This window comes from Bombina bombina, chromosome 3, assembly GCF_027579735.1.
Source record: "Bombina bombina isolate aBomBom1 chromosome 3, aBomBom1.pri, whole genome shotgun sequence".
In the NCBI taxonomy this organism is placed as follows: Eukaryota; Metazoa; Chordata; class Amphibia; order Anura; family Bombinatoridae; genus Bombina; species Bombina bombina.
Window position 1 is genome coordinate 205,983,687 of NC_069501.1, and position 22,971 is coordinate 206,006,657.

The following is a 22,971-nucleotide window of genomic DNA, read 5'->3' on the forward strand; positions in this document are numbered from 1 at the left end:
GAGGGAAGGGAGCTGTTTGGGAGGGATCAGAGGGTCTGATGTGTCAGGTGGGAGGCTGATCTCTACACTAAAGCTAAAATTAACCCTGCAAGCTCCCTACAAGCTCCCTAATTAACCCCTTAACTGCTAGCCATAATACACATGTGATGAGCAGCAGCATTTAGCGGCCTTATAATTACCAAAAAGCAACACCAAAGCCATATATGTCTCCTATTTCTGAACAAAGGGGATCCCAGAGAAGCATTTACAATCATTTATGCCATACTTTGAAAAGTTGTTTGTAAATAATTTCAGTGAGAAACCTAAAATTGTGAAAAATTTTACGTTTTTTTTTATTTAATCGCATTTAGCGGTGAAATGGTAGCATGAAATATACCAAGATGGGCCTAGATCAATACTTGGGGTTGTCTACTACACTACACTAAAGCTAAAATTAACCCTAGACGCTCCCTACATGCTCCCTAATTAACCCCTTCACTGCTGGGCATAATACACGTGTGATGCGCAGTGGCATTTAGCGGCCTTCTAATTACCAAAAAGCAACGCCAAAGTCATATATGTCTGCTATTTCTGAACAAAGGGGATCCCAGAGAAGCATTTACAACCATTTATGCCATAATTGCACAAGTTGTTTGTAAATAATTTCAGTGAGAAACCTAAAGTTTGTGAAAATATTTGGGAAAAAGTGAACAATTTTTTTTATTTGATTGCATTTGGTGGTGAAATGGTGGCATGAAATATACCAAAATGGGCCTAGATCAATACTTTGGGATGTCTTCTAAAAAAAAAATATATACATGTCAAGGGTTAATCAGGGATTCCTGAAAGATATCAGTGTTCCAATGTAACTAGCGCTAATTTTGAAAAAAAGTGGTTTGAAAATAGCAAAGTGCTACTTGTATTTATAGCCTATAAGTTACAAAAAAAGCAAAGAACATGTAAACATTGGGTATTTCTAAACTCAGGACAAAATTTAGAAACTATTTAGCATGGGTGTTTTTTGGTGATTGTAGATGTGTAACAGATTGTGGGGGTCAAAGTTAGAAAAAGTGTGTTTTTTTCAATTTTTTCCTAATATTTTATCATTTTTTTAAAGTAAATGATAAGATATGATGAAAAAAATGGTATCTTTAGAAAGTCCATTTAATGGCGAGAAAAACGGTATATAATATGTATGGGTACAGTAAATGAGTAAGAGGAAAATTACAGCTAAACACAAACACCGCAGAAATTTAAAAATAGCCCTGGTCCTTCAGGGAAAGAAATTGAAAAATGGCCTTGGTCCTTAAGGGGTTAATGAAAAGCAACACATTTAAAGTGTATACAATCCAATCAGTCAATCAGTGTGCATACACCTCAATCTCTTTGTGGCACCAAACAAAGTGGATTTGGAATGCAAACATGTGTTCCAGTATTACGTAAAACCGGAAGTGGCAAACACGTCACGTCCTGTAGTATCATTCATCTATACATAGTATATATATATATATATATATATCGTGGTGGCAAAAATTGTAGATACTCTTTGAAATTGTAATGTTTTGCAACTTTGCAGGCTTATAGGAAATGCTATTTTGCACCACATGCAAATGTTTATATGTCAATTTAAAGACAATTTAATGCTGAATTTAATACAATAGAATGCAAATTATATGCAGTAGAAAACAGTTATGCAGGAAATACTGCAATCATGCTGTAACTACTATAATGCACTTATGGTTTCAATGAACTATCAGTATTTAGTAGGGTAGCCTTTATTCTTTAAAACCACATCACAGTGACGTGTCATTGAGCCAACAAGTGTTTGAAGCTCTGCCTTCGTTATTACTTGGTGCCAGGAAGCAATTAAAGCCTCAATTAATTGCCTTTATTTCATGGAAGCTTCATTCGTACAAGGTTTTTCAAATTATATGACACAAATTTTCTCTCGGGTTCAGGTCAGGGCTGTTTCCTGGCCAGGTCAACAATGGAATGGACTTTGTTGTGAACCACTGATTGCATATTTTTGCTTTGTGGCAGGGAGCTGAATCCTGCTGAAATAGAAATGGTGCATTGTTGGGAAAGAGATCCCTGATGGAAATTAGCAGTTTTGGTTCCAGAATGGTGTCAATGTATTTTCTTTCGTTCAGCGTGCGGTCGATTACATTACATGCGGTCTTTACATTGGCCTCCATACAGTCTGAATGTAGCTCTTTTCCTACTCTATGTCTCACGTATTTTCGGCCATTACTACCAAATAAGGATATCTTACTTTCGTCACTCCAAATAACTTGCTTCCACTGATCGTCTGTCCATCCAATGTGTTCTTTTGCCCACTGTAGTTGTTTCCTGTGCTGCTGTAGATTGAGATATGTTTTTTTTTTTTTGTCGGAATTCTTCCTCTTAATACCATAGTTGATAGTCTGATCGTTACCATTCTGGAACTGACACAAACACCAGTTGAACAGATTTGGCTCTGATAGCCTCAGACAAAACAAATCTGTTCTTCATACACAGTATTTTTATTTTTCTGTCATCAGTTGCTTTTTTGCACTTTTTTCGGCCTTTACCTGGTTTGTTTTTAAGTGACTTTGTTTCCTGATAATGTAAACAGCACTTTCGTACACAAGATGTTGTCACTGACCCACTTGCCTTGCAATTTCAGCATAAGAAAGACTCGATTCACGTAATAAAACAATCCTGGTACTTTTCGTGGGTGACCAATCAACTCTATTCTTTTGTGCCATTGCTGTACTTATTATCTACACAATAAATTTAAAGAAATACTAACAATATTCACACACTCTACAATTACGCTTCATTTACACCGTGCTAACAGTCTTTCTTCTACAGAACAAAGAGCAAAACTGACTTTCCTCAACTTCTCACAAGATGTATTGTAGTTACTGCCATTTGATTGTTCCCCAGGACAAGGACTGTGATTGGCCAGTAGGGTTTGTAGTTAACATCCGCTTCTCAACTGAATCACACTTGTGTTTCTTTTTTAGACTAAAGTTAGCATAACTTGTTTTGTACTACATACATTTGCATTCTGTTTTTTTTTTATTGAATTCAGAATGAATTTATCTTTAAATGGACATATAAACATTTGCATTTGGTACAAAATAACATTTCCTATAATCCTATAATTCTGCAAAGCTGCAAAACATAAAAAGTTAAAAAAGTGTCCACAATTTTTGCCACCACTGTATATTTATATACATATGAGTAGACAAAAAATAACATAATAACATCACATTATTTGCTACACACAACCTCACACATCTATGTCATCCAATTAAATTAAAACACTTATAGTGTCAACGTTGCTAGGTGTATTTGTATATAACATTGCCATAGAAACCGGTAAACACATAATATCTGTCAAAATTGTAAAGTATTTGTGCATTACATCACACATGTTCACATAAAACAAATTGTACACACATATATTCTAAGCACATTATGTGTGTATATTAATATCTATAATATATCATTATGTTCAATACACAAAACAATATATTACTATGTGCTTTACCATGCACTTGCTGGAACAGTTACCGAGAATAATAACTCATGGTCAAGCATTAACCACATTTCCAATGTGTAAACTTTTATTAATATAGACCTCACTACTCATGACAATCCCACAAAATATGGGACAGTTGAGATTAAAATATAAAACGTTTGGTACATTGCAATATTAGAACTAAACACGTTCTAACTATAAGTCACAGTGAAGTCAGAATATATTGTATACATATGTTGCACTCTCCATGAATTCTACAATAACTTCTTGCAACTATGAATCACAGAATAACATCTATCCACGTCCAGGATACTCTTCCCCGGGTCAGGGGTCGGTGTCTCCAAATCCCTACCACTGCCCGAGGGTCTGTGTCCTGAGCACATGTACACTGGAACATGACAGAAAGCTAATGCCTAAAAAAGGGTTCCGCAGTGGTAGTGGATGCACCGACCCACAAAGAAAAATAAAATATACAATCTATCTCAGACCCAAGCTATCCCTAAAGGAAAAACAGAAGATTTTCATACTTTTAAAAATTTAAAGACACAGTACTCCTATACTAGAGTATCCTCTACTCATGTTCGTGGTTCCTATTTTGGTGAAACTGATTCTGAATCTGACTATGAAAATGAAGAGAATGTATACATTCAGCAGAAAAATTCAGATCTTTAAAGATTTAAAGAGACAGAACCACTTTTCTAGAATTTCATCTACTCATGTTAGTGATTTCTATTTTGGTGAAACGGATTCTGAGTCTGACTATGTAACTGAAGAGGATGTATTCATAGATTAAGCAGAAAAAAATAATATCTTTAAAGATTTAAAGAGACAGGAATACTATTCCAGAATACCATCTACTCCTACCGTTTGCGATCCCCATCCTGGTGATACTGACTCTGAGTCTGAATATGTCAACGAGGAGGATGACTTCACAGATCCAGCTGAACTGGCATTAGACTCGTATGAGCGCAACTTTAATTCGCCACAAACTCAGACAAAACCTCAACCTATTGGCTATAATGACATCCTTGGAAGCTATATTTACAATATAGATGCTGCAGACAGCTTCCATCATGAAACCTCTCATGGAAATACTGATCTTCCTATTTCTGATATTCCCAGGGATTCTGTAGATTGGACAGATTCAGAGCTGGAAGAAGAGACATCTGGTTTACAGACTGTTGTTTGGAGAAATGGTCCCCACAAGTACTATGCTGATTTATTACTTCAGAATTATGCATCCAGTGATGAAGCGGATTTCTGTTCTCAAACTGATATAAGGTACACCAGGCCACAGTGGCACCACCCTAAGAAGCCTCATATTGGGAAGAAATATCAGTTATCTAAGCTCTCTAAAAAAAAGAAGAAAAAGAAAATTTTTCTGCCTACAGAAAATCAGAAGTGTAAAGAGGAAACTCAGCCTGAATCTCCTGTTTCAGTTTCTGTTGTGCCAGATCCTCTCTTGCCCTCATGATACTCTCCACACCAAGCTGGATGTTGTCTCTAGTCGCCATCAGCCTGTTATTGAAGCACTTAATGGTTTATCTTCTCAAACTCTACAATTACAAACACTGCTTTCAACTACTGATTCCTTACATCCCTCTCATGCTACCTCAATGTCTGTAAACCCTGTGCTAGAAGCAAAAGATAAATTTGTTCCAGATATACAGCCTCTCCGTTTTCCAGAGTTAGTCCCTCGAGAATTTAGCTCTGAAATTCAAATTCAAATAAGTATGCCTGCTGAACTTCAGAAAACATCTTAGTTAGAATCTTGCATCACAATTCCTCCGCAACTACCCGAGAGTTGCACATTTAAGTACACTCCACCTTTTCAAAATTCTTCTGTTACTGCATCTAAGAAAATGTTTTCCTTGGGACATACTGCGCATCAACCTACATTTTCTACTACATCTATTCCCTGTACAGTAATTCTTGATACTGAACCCTGTGAGGATATTATTGAACCTAGATACCAAGTGGACATTCCTGACCCTGTTTCCCATGATGATACTACTAAACCAGGCATCAAGGTGGACTCTCCTGTTTTTGACCCTGGTATGGGTATTTCTTTGTTTTACCCGGAAATGGGTGTAATAATACTTGATCCTGAAGATAGCCATGCCCTCTGCTCAGAAGCGAGTATGGTTCTTGGCTCTAAAGTGGGTCTTGTAAATTCTTTGTTTGTGAACCCCGAAGAAAACCTTGCCCTCTGCTCAGAAGAGAGTATGGTTCCTGGCTCTAAAGTGGGTTCTTTTTCTTTTTCTATAGTTGAACCTGATCCCAGTACAAGTATCTCAGCAACTGTCCCAAATTTGGACACTCATGTTTCTAACCCTAATGAGGGCATACCAGTCTTCAAGCCTCTCGTCCATGAACAAAGCCTTGACGTTGGCACACCTATCCTCAGTTCTTCTGTCCTTGAACCTTGCCCTGGTGTGGGCATTCCTGTACCTGATCCTACTGAGGTTATTCCTGAACCTTGCCCTGGAGTGGGCATTCCTGTACCTGATCCTACTGAGGATATTCCTGAACCTTGCCCTGGAGTGGGCATTCCTGTACCTGATCCTACTGAGGATATTACTGAACCTTGCCCTGATGTGGGTATTCCTGAACCTTGCCCTGGTATGGGCATTCCTTCACCTGATCCTACTGAGGATATTCCTGAACCTTGCCCAGATGTGGGTATTCCTGAACCTTGCCCTGGTGTGGGCATTCATATACCTGATCCTAGTGGAGTATATCTAATCCTCTGCCAAGAGGTTAATTCTGAGGGTACTCAAATCTCTGTTCCAAAGGTGGATAATCGGGTTTACAATCAAGAATGCTGCATCTCTATTTCTGAAGTTGAGGAAAACCTATTCATATGTCTAGGACTGGGTGCCTTTTCATTGGCTGTGAACATGGTCATCTGTCATGAAGTACATTCGCCTATCAACCCTCAGGATGATTCCGTTGTTGGAAGCTCATTGTATGTTACGTTCAAGCATTCTCATGATGACTACAAGAAAGATGACTTCAAGTTTTGCTCTCATCATTTTCAAGATCTTTTGATACCTGAAATCCATGGCCTTTGCATTGTCATTTTGCTTTTTCAAGAGATCTCAACCCTCCTTTCTTGATTTCGGATTGGACTCACTACCTCCATGAAGCTACTACTGGCTCTCCATATCATTGTTGTTCTCTCTCCATTTGGATTGTGTTGGGCATCCGGAGGTCGCCTTTAAGGAGGGGGTTCTGTAACATATGCCTGCCTGATATCACTGTCCCTTTAAGACTGCCTTCCCTGCTACTGACAATCATGCTGATTTGGGCAGTATCTGCATTCAACTTACCTGCCTAATTAATCATTCATGCACCTGATTCCTTCAGCCTCTTTTTAAGTCTTCTTAGGCCTAATGTGCATTGCATTAGCTTTAAAGTTGTGTTCCAGAACAACAGAGGTCTGTGACTGTTACTGCATGGATTTTACCAGCATATTCAAGCTAAAGCCTTTCCCTTTAGCTATGCTTAAAATCATCTAATTGCAAGTATCCATATAATACCATTTTGTTTCCTGGACACTGCTACCTAACAAACTCTGAACTTTATTCTAAATTCAAGTATGCATTTGGTTATAATCACTCTCTAATTACTACAACAGAATCTTACTCAGCACTTTATAACTATTCTCTGCTACAAGTTGTCATAGCTGAAATATCCTCCTCCAAATATGTTAATATATTCAGAACTCTGCATCTATGTGTTCAGTTAAAAGCTTTCATGTGATTCTCCAATATATGCACAAACAGCATTTAATGCCTTAAACTTGCAACTTGTCTATCACCTGTGCTGCTCTGCTTTGCTGTCATACAGCTCTATATAATAGTATGTACTGTGAACCTGTAACAAATCTTAGTTTGCATCTATGAGTGAATCTTCTACCAGTTTACTCTAAAGCCTGAACATCCTACATTGCTATATTTTTCTCTCATGAATCCTGCAGCTACTCCTATTAACTAACTATAAGTCACAGTGAAGCCAGAATATATTGTATACACGTTGCACTCTCCATGAATTCTACAATAACTTCTTGCAACTATGAATCACAGAATATCATCTATCCACGTCCAGGATACTCTTCACCGGGTCAGGGCTCGGTGTCTCCAAATCCCTACCACTGCCCCGAGGGTCTGTGTCCCGAGTGCATGTACACCGGAACATAACAGTGTGCTTTTCACAAAGGGAATCTTTCCTGTAGTATATCAGTCTGATCCCGTCTAACAAGATCAGTCCAACCCCAAAATAGAAGGGAAATGGCAACCCCAGACAATTGTTTCAGCCTCCTTTGGGCCTTGTCAGTGAATTGAAGTCATATTCCTCTAGGCACATTGGGCAAGAAGTCCATGTCTGGTTTCCCCCATCACCCTTAGGGAGATTTTCCTCAAGGCCATAATATAAATACATACAGAAAGAGAAGCAACCTGCCGGGAACAAACAGCTCAGTGGCTGGCCCAATTGTGCTTTTCATAGAGAAAAAACTTTCCCAAAGTACATCAGTCTGATCCCAACTAACAAGGTCAGTCCAGCCCCAAAATACCAGGCAATTCTCCTCTGAACAGGGGAAATGGCAACCCCAGACAATTGTTTCAGCCTCCTTTGGGCTTCATCATTGAGATGCAACCATATCCCAATAGGCACATTAGGCAAGGAGCCCACGTCTAGTTTCCTTTATTGTAACCTTAAGAAGTGTGACTTGGCTGTTTTATCAGTCAATTTTGAGCTTTTCTGTTGAAACAAATCCAATTTCCACTGTAAAATAAACTATCATGAACGTGCTGGGACTTTGTGCTTACGAAGAAGCATTCCCTATAAAATCCCGGTCACATAAGCATTATCTTATTCATTGCAGATGCAATATTGCAATTGAGTGGTCTTTGTTTGTTTCACAAGAGTCTGAGGAAGGGGGTTACTCCCCAAAAACGTTAATTTTGCATTAAAAAACATTTTTATATATAGGGCGAGTGCACCTTCTGTATTATTTTGTTTATATATATATATATATATATATGTGTGTGTATGTGTATTTATGTTTACCATATACCTGTTGTAGTAGCTCAGTCATATGTTCAATCAGCAATATAATTAAAACATTGATATTTGGAACAAAATATTTTTTTTTAATTACATATCTCCCTAATAACTTGATTAGATTAGTTATTTCTTACCTCTGTAATAGTTATCTGTGTAAGCGGAGTTGATAAATTCTTTCAGATCACCTGTTTTCTCTGCTATATCCAGAAACAGTTGTATAGTGTCATTTTTCCCATCATTCAAATTCAGCATAGCTTTTAGTAAACATGTTTTTCCTGTTTCTGGCTCTGTGGAATAAAAAAATAAAGATTATCAGTTTCTGGAGGGCTAATTCTGACTCATGGTAAACATGAAATACAAATACATAAAACAGACTTTACAAAACAAATGAATACAGAATGAGGGTGATGCTCAGAAGAGCTTATAATTTCACAATATTAATATGGTACCAAAATGATTGTTTTATTTGCAATGTATTGGCAATACAAAGTTTATATACAATAAATACTCACCTAAACAATTAATATTTCTGGTCTGTCCATAAAGCAACTACAGTAGTTTTGTTTTATTTGCTAAATAAGATACAAACTGTAAGTGGCGAGTGGCTTGTGAGGGAGAGCAGCATTAGATCCCAGATGCTGCAGGTAGTCATGGTGTCATTTGGTGCAGTATTTTGTCCTGACAACTGGGAGACACAGAACAAGTTGCTCCCAAGACTGGAACAATGCAGCTATTTTCATGAAGGGTACTGTTGCTGGACTGCTTGTCTGAAGACCGATTAGCTTGAAAGCATGGAAGATGACTAGTAACTACTAAGACTGCCAGGTGCCCAGTAGTAGGCTGTCCAGAAATGTTTTAACAAAAATACTGGGCACTAAAATGTCCAGTTTTTATAAAGTCCCTTAGTGCCTACAAATATAGAGCATAAAGAATTAAGGGGCAGTCAAGGTTGTAAAATCAATACGGTCCACGTGTAATACTGGCAGACAAACAGTTATGTATGTTACTGGCAGTCATGTGGTAAAATGACTACTCAGTTGTGAAAATATAGATAGTGCGTTCAACAGCAAGGGGCTAAGGTAGAGGGGCATTGTGTGACCTCCCCTACCATTGTGCCCAGCCACAGACAGATTTTACAGTATTTTTGTGGAGGACAACTAGTAACCCTAGTAACCAGTGTTCCCTCTAAGGCCAGATTTTATGAGCGGCCCAGCGGTTGAACAGTTAATTATTCAACCACACCCTGCAGTTAGCAAACACAATACAATTCATAGCACCGAGATATGGTTACCTTATTAACTGTTTTACTGCTGGGCCACTCACAATTTCTGGCCTTTAAGGGAACACTGCTAGTAACTACATGTAAACTAACAATAGTGCTGTGATTTTAGTACAGAATGGGGGGGAAGGATGGAGATCTAAGACAGTTGTGAATAATATTGGTAAACTTTACTCTTTACCTACTATAAATGCTTTTGTTGATTGGCATGGAAGAAAAAAATGTGGTCCTACTACCTGCTGTTTTTAATTTGCATCAGGTACCAGAAGTCACTCAAATGCAAAAATGGTACCAAACCACTATAAGAAATAAAATTATGCAAATAGTAAAAATGATGCAGCACACAAGAAAAACATAGGGCTAGATTACAAGTGGAGCACTAATGTTTTGTGCGCCCGTAAACTGCAAATTTGCCTATTTGCGGGTGCACAATAAATAACTGTTGGGAAATACAACAGCATGTACTATACCACATGTATGAACAACATTGATGCTGTAGATGGCGCTGTTCAGTTTAGATTGCTGATTGTTTATATCTGTGATCTTGTTCATTCTTTTATACAGGAAGGAAGTTGTTTTTTAATCTCTATTGTGTTTTTCCTCCTCTGTGTGTGCTGACTATAGTTTTACAAGTCCTTTGGTATGTTCCAAATATTGCTGATGCATCTGTACAAGTAAAGCCTAATGCAGTTTTCTTTAAAAGCTTCCAGTGTCTTTTTGATACATACACCAACAGGTTATGGGCCCAGACACTGAAGAAAAAGAAACTACAAGTCAGTAAGTGTTGCATCTATGATCCAAGCAAATACTGTGTGAGGAAACAAGAGCTGCATCCAAATTACTGAAAGATGGCAAGTGGTTCAGATGTGAAATATGCAATAGCGAAGTTAAATAATACCAACTACCAGCTGTGGAAGTTTAAGCTTGAAATGCTGTTATCCAAAGATGATTTATGGGAGGTGCTGGATACAAACAGACCCACTGATAATCCAGGGGAATGGGACAAGAAAAACAGACAAGCAAAAACAGTTATAAGCCTGTTAGTGGAGGATGATCAACTCATTCACATAAGAAAAGAAAACACAGCTAAAGGTATGTGGACTGCACTACAAAAACTGCATGAGCGTTCAAACTTAAATAGTAAACTATATTTGCTGCGCAAACTATATAAGATGAGGCTGGAAAAAGGCCAGGAAATGTGTGAACATGTGAATGCTATGCTAGAGATTGTGGAACAGCTATGTGCAATTGGAGAAGAAATTAAAGACAATCATATAGTAGCATTGTTACTATGCAGCCTTCCAGAGTCATATAGTGCCCTTATCAATGTTCTAGAAACCAGACCCAAACAAGAACTAACACTAGAATATGCTAAGGGAAAACTAATTGATGAATATAATAGAAGAAAGGAAAACATGCATAGTGAAGAAAATGAGAGATCAGAGGTAGCTCTGAAGGCGCAAGAAGGCAAAAAACAAAACGGAGAAACCAGAGTGTGTTTTCGCTGCAAAAAGGTCGGTCACCTGAAAAAGAACTGCTCAATCTGGAAAGCTGAGCAGCGAAGGTTAGAACCACCTACAAGAGAGAGAGCTAAGGCAGCCACAAAGCAAACTGCAGCTGCATCATGGAGCGCAGCTTTAAAGTGACTCAGAATAGTACACCACACGGATGGTGCATTGACTCAGGGGCAACTAGTCACATGACAAGTGACGAGACATTCTTCACAGAAATTGATTTCAATACTAAAGATAAAGTCTTCCTAGCAAATGGGAAAAGTATTACAGCTGAAGGTAATGGTCAAGGGTTCCTGACTTGCATCACACCATCAGGAGGTAAGCAAAGCAATCTAGTAAAGAATGTTCTGTATGTCCCAAGTTTAGAAGGAAGCCTCCTATCAGTGAAAACTCTTGCTAACAATGGACTCACAGTTCAGTTCCAAGGCAATGAATGCACAATTCCAAACAGGAAACAAATCCTAGCAAAAGGAAGATTGAACGAACACCTGTACAAACTTATCACTGAAAGGAAGCAAGACAAAACAGCCATTCATAATCCACACAACAAATGTATCCACCTGTGGCACAGGCGATTAGGGCATCGAAACCCAGAGGCCATAAAGGAACTTGCAAAGGAAGGTTTATCAGAAGACATGATAATTTTGCCTTGTGACATGCTCATGAAGTGCACATGTTGTATCAAAGCAAAGGCCACACGTACCCCACTTCCACAAGCCAGTCAAAGAAAAACCACTCACCCCATGGAACTCATACACAGTGATGTGTGTGGACCAATGAAAACCCCCACACCCGGCGGGAACAGATATTTACTGACTTACATTGACGATTATTCCAGGTACACAACAACATATCTGATGAAGCACAAAAGTGAGACATCAGAGAAACTTCAAGAATTTATAGCTACATTTAGCAATACATTTCAACGGAAACCAGGAATAATACGTACCGACAACGGAGGGGAATATATGAGTAAGGAAGTGGAGTCATACATGAAGAAACAAGGCATTATACACCAAACGACTGTACCATACACTCCTGAGCAAAATGGTGTTGCAGAAAGGAAAAATCGCACCCTCATAAAAATGGCAAGATGCATGCTTTCAGACGCCAATTTACCTAACCAGTACTGGGGTGAAGCAATAATGACTGCAACATACTTACAGAACAGGCTACCATCAAAAACTATTGAGAGCACCCCATATGAAATGTGGAATGGATCAAAACCTAGTATGGGACATATTAGAGTGTTTGGATGTAAAGCATATGCCCATGTTCCAAGTGAGAAACGCTCCAAATTAGAGAACACAGCCATAGAAAGCATTCTTATGGGCTACAGTGAACAAAGTAAAGGCTATAGAATTCTTCATCCAAAGACCAACAAGATCACAATAAGCCGCAGTGTTTATTTTGATGAAAGTCAAACATCAGAAAAAATGTCCCTCGAAAGCCATAAAGAGAACCTCTCCACTGAATCAGCAAGAGATGCTGACCAAAGTGAAGCTGTACAGGAGACAGAGCAAGAAGTGGAGCTCACAATAGAAAAAACAGCTACTCACAAACCAATAGAACCCACTGAACAACCAGAAATCAGAAAATCAACTCGGGTGACGAAAGGTATACCACCCCGCAAGCTGTCATACATCGCTAAGACACATGAAACACTCGAACCAACATCCTGGGAAGATATTGAAAAATTGCCAAAAAGGGAAGCCAACCAATGGAGAAAAGCAGCCGAAGAAGAAATAAAATCACTTCAGGAAAACAAAACCTGGACACTCACTGAGCTCCCCCCCAGTCACAAAGCTATAGGAAGCAAATGGACTTTTAAAGTAAAATACGATGCAGAAGGAAATATCCACAGATACAAGGCAAGATTAGTTGCAAAGGGATATTCACAGAAATTTGGAGAAGATTATGATGAAACTTTTGCTCCAGTTGTAAAACACTCCACCACCAGAGCGCTCCTTAGCATTGCAGCCGGAAAGGGAATGCAAGTGAGGCACCTGGACGTCAAAACTGCTTTCCTATATGGAGACATCAAAGAGGATCTCTACATGGAACAGCCACCTGGATTTGAGAGGGAACCGAACCTTGTATGCAAACTTCAAAAGAGCATCTATGGACTAAAGCAAGCTGCGAGAATGTGGAATGAAAAAGTGAATGAAGTACTCATGAAACAAGGATTCTCAAGAAGCAAAGCAGATCCATGTCTATATTCAAGGCATCAAGAAAACAAATGGATATACATCCTAATTTATGTTGATGACATCATAACTTGTTTTGAACAAGAAGGGGACTGTGACCAAATAGTTCATATATTAAAACAGAACTTTGAGATTAAAGAACTAGGGAACATCACTTATTATTTAGGAATCCAAATAGAAAGGGAAGAGGATGGAAGCTATCTTCTTAACCAAAGTCAGAAAATTACAGAAATATTAGAGCAATTTCACATGCAAGATGCAAAAGAGGTGAAAACACCTATGGAACCAGATTACCTGAAAAACAACGGAATAGAAAAACGTGTTACCCAATAACGACAATTACCGCAGGGCAATTGGAAAATTGCTATACATTGCCACCGTGACAAGACCAGACATTGCCGCAGCAATAGGTATACTCTGTAGAAAAGTTGCGATACCATGTCAACGCGACTGGAATGCAGTAAAGAGGGTGATACAGTACCTAAAAGGAACAATTCGGATGAAGCTGCGACTGCCAGCAACATCAAACCCAAAACTAATTGGATATGCTGATTGGGCCGGAGATACCACTGACCGCAAATCTACAAGTGGTTACATCTTCCAGTATGGAGAAGGAACAATAAGTTGGTCCAGTCGAAAACAAGCGACTGTTGCACTCTCTTCAACGGAAGCAGAATATATAGCAGCAGCACATGCATGTCAAGAAGCAATTTGGATTTGTCAACTTTTTCAAGACATGGGACTGGATGTGTCTAAACCCATACCAATTCTTGAAGACAACCAAGGGTGTATAAAGTTGACACAATCAGAAAGAGTGAATCCTCGAACCAAGCACATTGATGTAAAATATCATTTACTCAGGGACATGCAAGAACAAGGTATTATTGACATTCAATACTGCCCATCGGAAGAGATGACTGCAGACGCACTCACAAAGCCGTTGCCAAAGGAACGGCATTGTTTTCTTCAAAAGAAACTGAATGTTGTGTAATTATGTACATGCCGTTGAGAAGGGGTGTTGGGAAATACAACAGCATGTACTATACCACATGTATGAACAACATTGATGCTGTAGATGGCGCTGTTCAGTTTAGATTGCTGATTGTTTATATCTGTGATCTTGTTCATTCTTTTATACAGGAAGGAAGTTGTTTTTTAATCTCTATTGTGTTTTTCCTCCTCTGTGTGTGCTGACTATAGTTTTACAAGTCCTTTGGTATGTTCCAAATATTGCTGATGCATCTGTACAAGTAAAGCCTAATGCAGTTTTCTTTAAAAGCTTCCAGTGTCTTTTTGATACATACACCAACAATAACCAGCTATTACAAGTGGCTGGTTATAGCTACCGTGCGTCCGCGGTTGAAATTAGTGCTTATAAAATTAACCAGAGATCTGTCTGTTTAATTTTCCAAAAGTGCCCCAATTGGCGCCAAATTTAAGAGGTATGTAGTTTTTTTATTTGAATTTTTTTAATAAAAAATAACACCACAAAGCAGTTGTTAAATTTGGCGGGTGTGGGGTATTAGAAAAAAAATGGCACTGAAAAGTGCCTTTACATTGCAGTCTATTTGGAACTGTGTGTTCTTTATAAATATAGATGTATATGCTTATATACATAAATATTTATGTGTTAATGTGTATATACACATATAAACACAAATATACCGTACATGTATATAATCATAAACATATATATTTAAAATCTGCTGCCCATCACTGCGTGACCTACCCCCTTCACTACGCTAAGTTCTCATGCCTATGGATGCAAGCTCGCTTCCCAGCAATACAAACGCATTGCGCTCAACTTGTAATACCAGCGCATATTTGCGCTCCACTTATTTTCTAGCCCATAGTATGAAAAAGCAAAGTAAGAAAAAGAAAAGAACAAAAAACAGCAAAGGTGGTAGCCGTACAACAGTGTTTGAAAAGTCTACGACGCATTGTTAGCGATCTTTCGTTCTCTTATAAACCCTTGAGGGAGACTTTCACAAAAGTATTTTTTACAGCAAATCTGGATGTTACTGACAGTGATAAATACAAGGAATTTGATCAGTTACTAAAATTATCAGTAAAGGGAAGAATTATACCCATTTTCTGAGGCTGTGTCTTTTTTGTTTGCTTGTTTGTTTTCTGTTTCTTGCCTCTTGCCACATTCAATTATGTGGTTGTAAGTTAACAGCTTAAAACAGCTTCTAAATCCTCTGTTATTATTATTATAGACAAAACTGGTGAAGAGTAGAAAAAACGTAGAAATCGTCTAACGTACACTGCCGAAATCAAGTGAACTTCAACAAGTTTATAGGGTGTAAATTCTATAAATGACGTATAGATCAATCGCCACCTATTATAAAAGCAAATCCATAACTTAATGAATACATATGTATTTATTGAATAAGGTTGTGAACCATTTTACAGTAAACAGAAGCGCATTCCTTTCTTTTCTGCAAGCAGCAATAAAAGTGTAAGCCAGTAATTTATAGAACAGTTTTTTTGTTCATTAAAATAGGATTGTCTGCTATGATCAAAGAATAAAATATTAGATTCGCCAATGGAGAATAGTATATCCGTGGCTTATCAGGGATCAGCGTTTACAGTTTTACACATATTAAAAGCTATGTATGGCAATAACATTAAGCACAGTAGTTATTCACTGTATTTGTCCATCTTTCACCCTTCATACTGTAAGATTTTTTATGGGACCAACTCTGTGGATTAAAAAGGTTTACAATAGAGCAGTGCTAAAAAAAAAATGACTGTAAGTGAAAGAGCATGTCAGGTATTTTATGGATATTATTATCAGGTAGCAAATAAAACACTAATCACACGTATCCTCAAAAAATCTTCTCGATCCATCATTCCCATCCAACCACCGCCCTATTTCCCTACTCCCCCTTGCCTCAAAACTTCTGGAAAGGCTTGTATATACAAATTTATCACATTTCCTCCTATTAAACTCCCTCTTTGATCCTCTTGTTAACACCTCACATTCTCGTATACAAGACTTCTCCAGACTGGGCACTATTTTTTGGAACTCTCTGCTTCACTCCATAAGACTCTCCCATAGTTTTCAAACATTCAAGCGCTCCTTAAAGACTCTATGGTTCAGGGATGCACATAAATATACAATAATATTTTCCTATCTTAGCTCCTCTCCTCCTTTAGTTATCCCCTTGAACCCACTTAGCATTTTAGCCTACAAGTCTTGCTGCGTTGTAGATCACCTTTATGAGAGCTGATTTACAACAGTGAAACTCTTGGCAGGGCCCTCTATCCCTTTCCCCCCCATAATTGTTATGTTGCATATTAGACCCATGTTATTTGCGCTGCAGAATATGTTGGCGCGCTACAAATAACAAATAATAATAATAATAATAAATAATAATAATAAAACAATGAAAATAATGGACTGAAGATGCTTTGGAAGCTCACACAGAGGGTCTGATGATCTAAAACTCTCAGGTAAGATGATCTAAAATGATCCTCCAGCACTGCAAGATCCCTAGTGAAATTCTTAAAAGTCAGATTTTGCTACACGTCTCTAAGGGGAGTTCCCTGCATTTCTGTATGTGAAGGGGAGACAAGCCCAGTGCAATATAACACTGCATGACAGCTGAGTTTTGCTGCATTTACACTTTGTGCTTTATATTTTACTTTATTCTTCAGATTAAGTTGTATTACATTTAAACTTTGCACTTTCGATTGTGCATTTTATTTTGCATACATTAGTGTTTTTAAGATTGTGATTTTACAAACTCTCCATGCTTTGACAGTTTGTTTAACTTTAACAAATTAGGATCATACTTACATTGCACTCTGTATTTCTCACAGTGTCGGAGAGTTTCACCCTTTTTCTTTTAGCATTCAGTGAGTTCTGCCCCTGTCTGTACCCCGTTTAGATTGTTTGTGTGGTTATGCACCAAGGCCAATTACTTAGAGATCATGCTCATTAGCTGTAAGCCATTTATGACAAACTAGAGGCTATTACTACTATACTGTTGAAGCTGACCTCTTCATTATATGCTTCTCCAAGAACTCAAGTCTGGTTCCCATACCTCTTACTGGTAATAATCAGAGTCGTCCAGAAAATCCTTAAGACTCCAAAAATACTTCTGCCAGACAAATAAAATGGTAACCCTTTAGACTGATTGGTCTTTTTGAATAATTTTCAACTACATTTCAGAAATCAGTCTTGGATTTTACTCCTCTCCTGAGGCTAAGGTCACTTCCATAATGTCCCTACTGAAAGGCAAGGCTCTGGCTTGGGTACCGCTACTGCTCAAAAAGGATTCTCTTGTCAGATGATGAGACTTTTTTTTCAATACCTTGCAGAAGATATTTGATACCCCAGGTAGAACTGCAGCTGTAGAGACTGATATCCTAGAGCTCCAACGCAAACATACAGTAGCCCAATATGCTATTGAGTTTCTAAGCTTAGCCTCTGATACTTAATGGGATAATTGTGCCTTGAGAGCTGTCTTTTGCAGAGGCCTTACTGATTGTCTTAAGGGTGAACTTACATACCATGATATTCCTGATAACCTGGAAGACTTCATTAACCTTTGTATCTAAAATGACATGACACCTTGAGCGTCAACAAAAGAGGGATAAATAAAGACGTATAAATAACTAGATCTGTTTCTTGGCTTAAAACTCCCCTTGCTAATCCTCCTCCAACTGCATTCTTCTACGCACTAGAAGTCAATCTAAATGTCTCTATACTGTGGAAGTCGGGTCACTTCTTATGGCAATGTCCAACCCGGTTAAGAAATGACTTGGCTTAATAGAGAATAGAGGTTCTCTATTAAGCCCTCCTGTTCAAAAACTACTTCTAATCAGGTGAAATATCTGATCCTTTTAATTTAAAAAAGAGGAACATTACAAGAATGCACATTTTCTCCCCTCTGATTTGATTTAGATCTTCAGAATTTTGTGGCGCTATTCAAATACATGATAATAATAATAGTAGTAGTAGTAATAATAATAACATAATTTATGTAAGAACTTTCCTGATAAATTAATTTCTTTCATGGTGGCAAGAGTCCACAATTTGTTACATATGGGATATACATTGCCACCAGGAGGAGGCACATTTTCCCAAACCTCAAAGCCTATAAATACCCCACTCACCTCACTCATATCTCAGTTTAACATATAGCCAAGAAGTGAGGTGTAAAAAAGGAGTAAGAAAAAGCCATTAAAAAGTAACAGGAAAAAGAGATGTGCTATGTTAAAAAACAACCCATAATAGGGAGAGGACCTTGTGTCACCACCATGAAAGAAATTTATTATCAGGTAAGTTCTTATATAAATTATGTTTTCTTTCATATAGGTGGCGAGAGTCCATTATTTGTTACATATGGGATATAATACCCAAGATATGGAAGACCAAAAAAAAGGGAGGGATAAAATATAAACAGCTTTTTTCCCTAAAAATAATATCCAAAAATAAAGTCTTTTAATAATTAAAAAACCTGAAGAAATAAATATAGGCAACAGAATCAACGAGTGACCCCTGCCTGAAGAAACTTTCTACCAAAAGCTGCTTCTGAAGAGGCAAAAACATAAAAATGGTCAAATTTGGTAAAAGTATGCAAAGAAGACCAAGTGACTTCCGTGAACCAGTAAAAATGACAAACTAGAAGTCTTTCTGAAATCTTTAGTGGCAGCAACATAGTATTTCAAAGCAATCAAACAGATCACAGTTCCGATGCAAGGAAAGGCAGGGAGAGATATCGGTAATTAAAATGGTATATATTTATTAATGCTTACATTAAAAATGTTTCACAAGGCACAGCAAACAAAAAGGACTACGGCTGACGCGTTTCCTGCCTTAGCGGCAGTTCATCAGAGCACAAGATTCAGTGTTAGCAGCAGGTGTTTAATCAGGTATGGGTCTGAACCTTAACCAATCATAGTAAGCAGATCGGGTGTAAAAGTTAACCCTATCATTACCCAAATTGACTATCTTACTTATGCGGTTAACACTGTAATAATAATCTCACAAACAGTACAACTTAAAACTAAAAACTAAAAACATGTAAACCTATAACATACTATTACTTTCTGGGAACAATGTAAAGTATAACAATAGAAAAAAATATATATATCTTACTTTTTCTGATCTAATATTTTTTAGATTCTCGTTATACTTTATAGATATAACACAGGTAGAACACACGACAGCTGAAGCAACAATGTAGCTATAAAAGTATACAAAGTCAAATACAACTAGATGTAAATAAGCAAGTGCAGCAGCCGTCTCCTGTGTTCTAAACCCATAGATATCTAGTAAAAATACACGGTCGTTTACTCAAAAGAATTGTTCACTATGGGACTTTTGTTGAGAAGGCAGTGTGCGATAGCTTACCACAAAATAAGGAATGCCCATATTCTCATATGTATATTTCCTAATACAGCAATTAGTAATCTCTCCTTAAAAGCATCATTATATCTTATAATGTTTTATAATGTCGAATTAGATTAGATGAAGATTGACCTGTCGGTAAAGCAGATTATATTGCAAAGAGTCACATCAGGGCACTAGCTAAAGATACTGGATATTTACCTATCAATATACAATTTAATATCACTAATTTTATTAATACCCATAGGGCTTCCAGTTTTGAGGGTATATATCCAAAAAACTTCTCGCTTGGCGAGAGCTTTGTATCTATCCCCACCTCTTATGCCTAACTTAACCTGTTCAATACCTTGAAACTTGAACACACTGAATTTATCATTATGGGAAAAGAAGTGTTTTGCAACGGGAGTTTTAGGCTCTTCAGCCTCTAGGGACAAAAGATGCTCATGTATTCTCTCTTTGAGACTCCTAGAGGTGAGTCCTACATATTGAAAATTGCACTGGGTGCACGTAATGAGGTATATTACAAAATTTGAGCTGCAGTTTAATCTCTCACGTATTTTGTATGTTAGGCTGGTAGTGCTAGAGGAAAAAGTATCCCCAACTAGTGCATAATCACAGCTTTTACATGGTTTTACTCCACATTTGTAAAAACCTAACCTGCCAGGTAACCAGCTTACCACTTTGCTATTACTGTTATTCTTAGAACTGAAATTTTTAGCAACCATATCACCTATTGTTTCTGATCTACTGGAAATAAAATTACAATTTTTGCTTACTATTTTTAAATCCTCATCTCTCTCCAATAGGGGTAACCTTCTCCTAATGATATTGCAGATATCATTATATTGTCTGCTATATTTAGTTATAAAATTAATGCCATGCTGATTGCTCATTTTGTTGTTCCTATTTCTATTTTTATTATTATCAGCAAGCAGACTCTTTCTATCCATATCTGCAATCTTAAAGGACATATCCTGAAGATTTTTATAGTCATAACCCCTATCTACCAAACGTAACGTAAGGTTATTAGCATGTCTCCAATAATCCTCCAGACTAGTACAATTGCGTCGTAACCTTATGTACTGACCTTTAGGTATGCCTCTTTTTAAGTGATTAGGGTGTAAAGAGTCAGCTCGCAAGATGGTGTTCCCTGATACTTTTTTTCTGAAAACCTCAGTAGTTAAGGCGAGATCAGTATGACCTATAAGTACATCTAGATAAGGTATGTTGTCTGAAGACGCACTGTAGGTAAAACCAAGGTTGCTAGAATTGTCATTAAGAGATTTAACAAAATTAGATAACTCATTATCAGTGCCTCCACACACAATCAGAATGTCATCTATATATCTAGTATATAGTTTAATATGGTTACTATAGACATTTTCCTCACCAAAGATTTTCCAGATCTCAAAATCTGCAAGGAAAAGATTTGCATATGAGGGGGCAAATTTTGCCCCCATCGCTGTACCTCTTAGTTGTAAAAAAAACTCCCCATTGAAAACAAAATAGTTATGGTTAAGCAAAAATGTTATCGCCTGCAAAATAAAGTCCATCAATTTATTGTCATATCCAGAGTATCTCTCTAACATTCTTTTAATGGAACAGATACCTAACTCATGAGGGATGCAAGAATACAACGATATCGCATCAATCGTTGCAAATTTGTAACCCTCTTTCCACTGAAAATCCTGTATTTGTCTTAGTAGGTGTTTAGTGTCTCTAAAAATCCTAATTTGGTGATAGTTGACTCGGATAAAGGGGGCTCCATCGTAGTTTTGGATAAAGCAGATTATATTGGTGAGGCTTACAGACAGTTGGATGACACATTAACCTATAGGAAGCTTACATTTAATCCAACAATTAAATTTCAAAGAGAATTGAGACATCTATTAGATCTAGCTTTGGAAAATGCGATACTTACTGATAAAGTAGTGGAATATATTTATGTTGAGTATCCGAGGATACCGATTTTTAAATATTTGCCAAAGATACACAAGTCTCTCACTAATCCCCCAGGGAGACCAATTATTTCAGCTATTGGCTCCTTGGGGGAGAGGTTGGGAGAATGGGTTGATGCTCAACTACAGCCCATAGTTCAGTCTCTACCAGGTTTCCTTAGAGACACTAAACACCTACTAAGACAAATACAGGATTTTCAGTGGAAAGAGGGTTACAAATTTGCAACGATTGATGCGATATCGTTGTATTCTTGCATCCCTCATGAGTTAGGTATCTGTTCCATTAAAAGAATGTTAGAGAGATACTCTGGATATGACAATAAATTGATGGACTTTATTTTGCAGGCGATAACATTTTTGCTTAACCATAACTATTTTGTTTTCAATGGGGAGTTTTTTTTACAACTAAGAGGTACAGCGATGGGGGCAAAATTTGCCCCCTCGTATGCAAATCTTTTCCTTGCAGATTTTGAGATCTGGAAAATCTTTGGTGAGGAAAATGTCTATAGTAACCATATTAAACTATATACTAGATATATAGATGACATTCTGATTGTGTGGGGAGGCACTGATAATGAGTTATCTAATTTTGTTAAATCTCTTAATGACAATTCTAGCAACCTTGGTTTTACCTACAGTGCGTCTTCAGACAACATACCTTATCTAGATGTACTTATAGGTCATACTGATCTCGCCTTAACTACTGAGGTTTTCAGAAAAAAAGTATCAGGGAACACCATCTTGCGAGCTGACTCTTTACACCCTAATCACTTAAAAAGAGGCATACCTAAAGGTCAGTACATAAGGTTACAACGCAATTGTACTAGTCTGGAGGATTATTGGAGACATGCTAATAACCTTACGTTACGTTTGGTAGATAGGGGTTATGACTATAAAAATCTTCAGGATATGTCCTTTAAGATTGCAGATATGGATAGAAAGAGTCTGCTTGCTGATAATAATAAAAATAGAAATAGGAACAACAAAATGAGCAATCAGCATGGCATTAATTTTATAACTAAATATAGCAGACAATATAATGATATCTGCAATATCATTAGGAGAAGGTTA

At 37.5% G+C, this 22,971-nt stretch overlaps 1 protein-coding gene across 1 annotated transcript in view; it reads right to left on the reverse strand.

The window, feature by feature from the left end:
• The window catches only part of TRPV1 (transient receptor potential cation channel subfamily V member 1), a 341,264-nt gene that overhangs the window by 159,049 nt on the left and 159,244 nt on the right, over window positions 1-22,971 (reverse strand). The window contains exon 4 of the mRNA XM_053706095.1: window positions 8,713-8,865. Within this exon, the coding sequence (XP_053562070.1) occupies window positions 8,713-8,865 (153 nt within the window). The remainder of the gene's footprint in view (window positions 1-8,712; window positions 8,866-22,971) is intronic.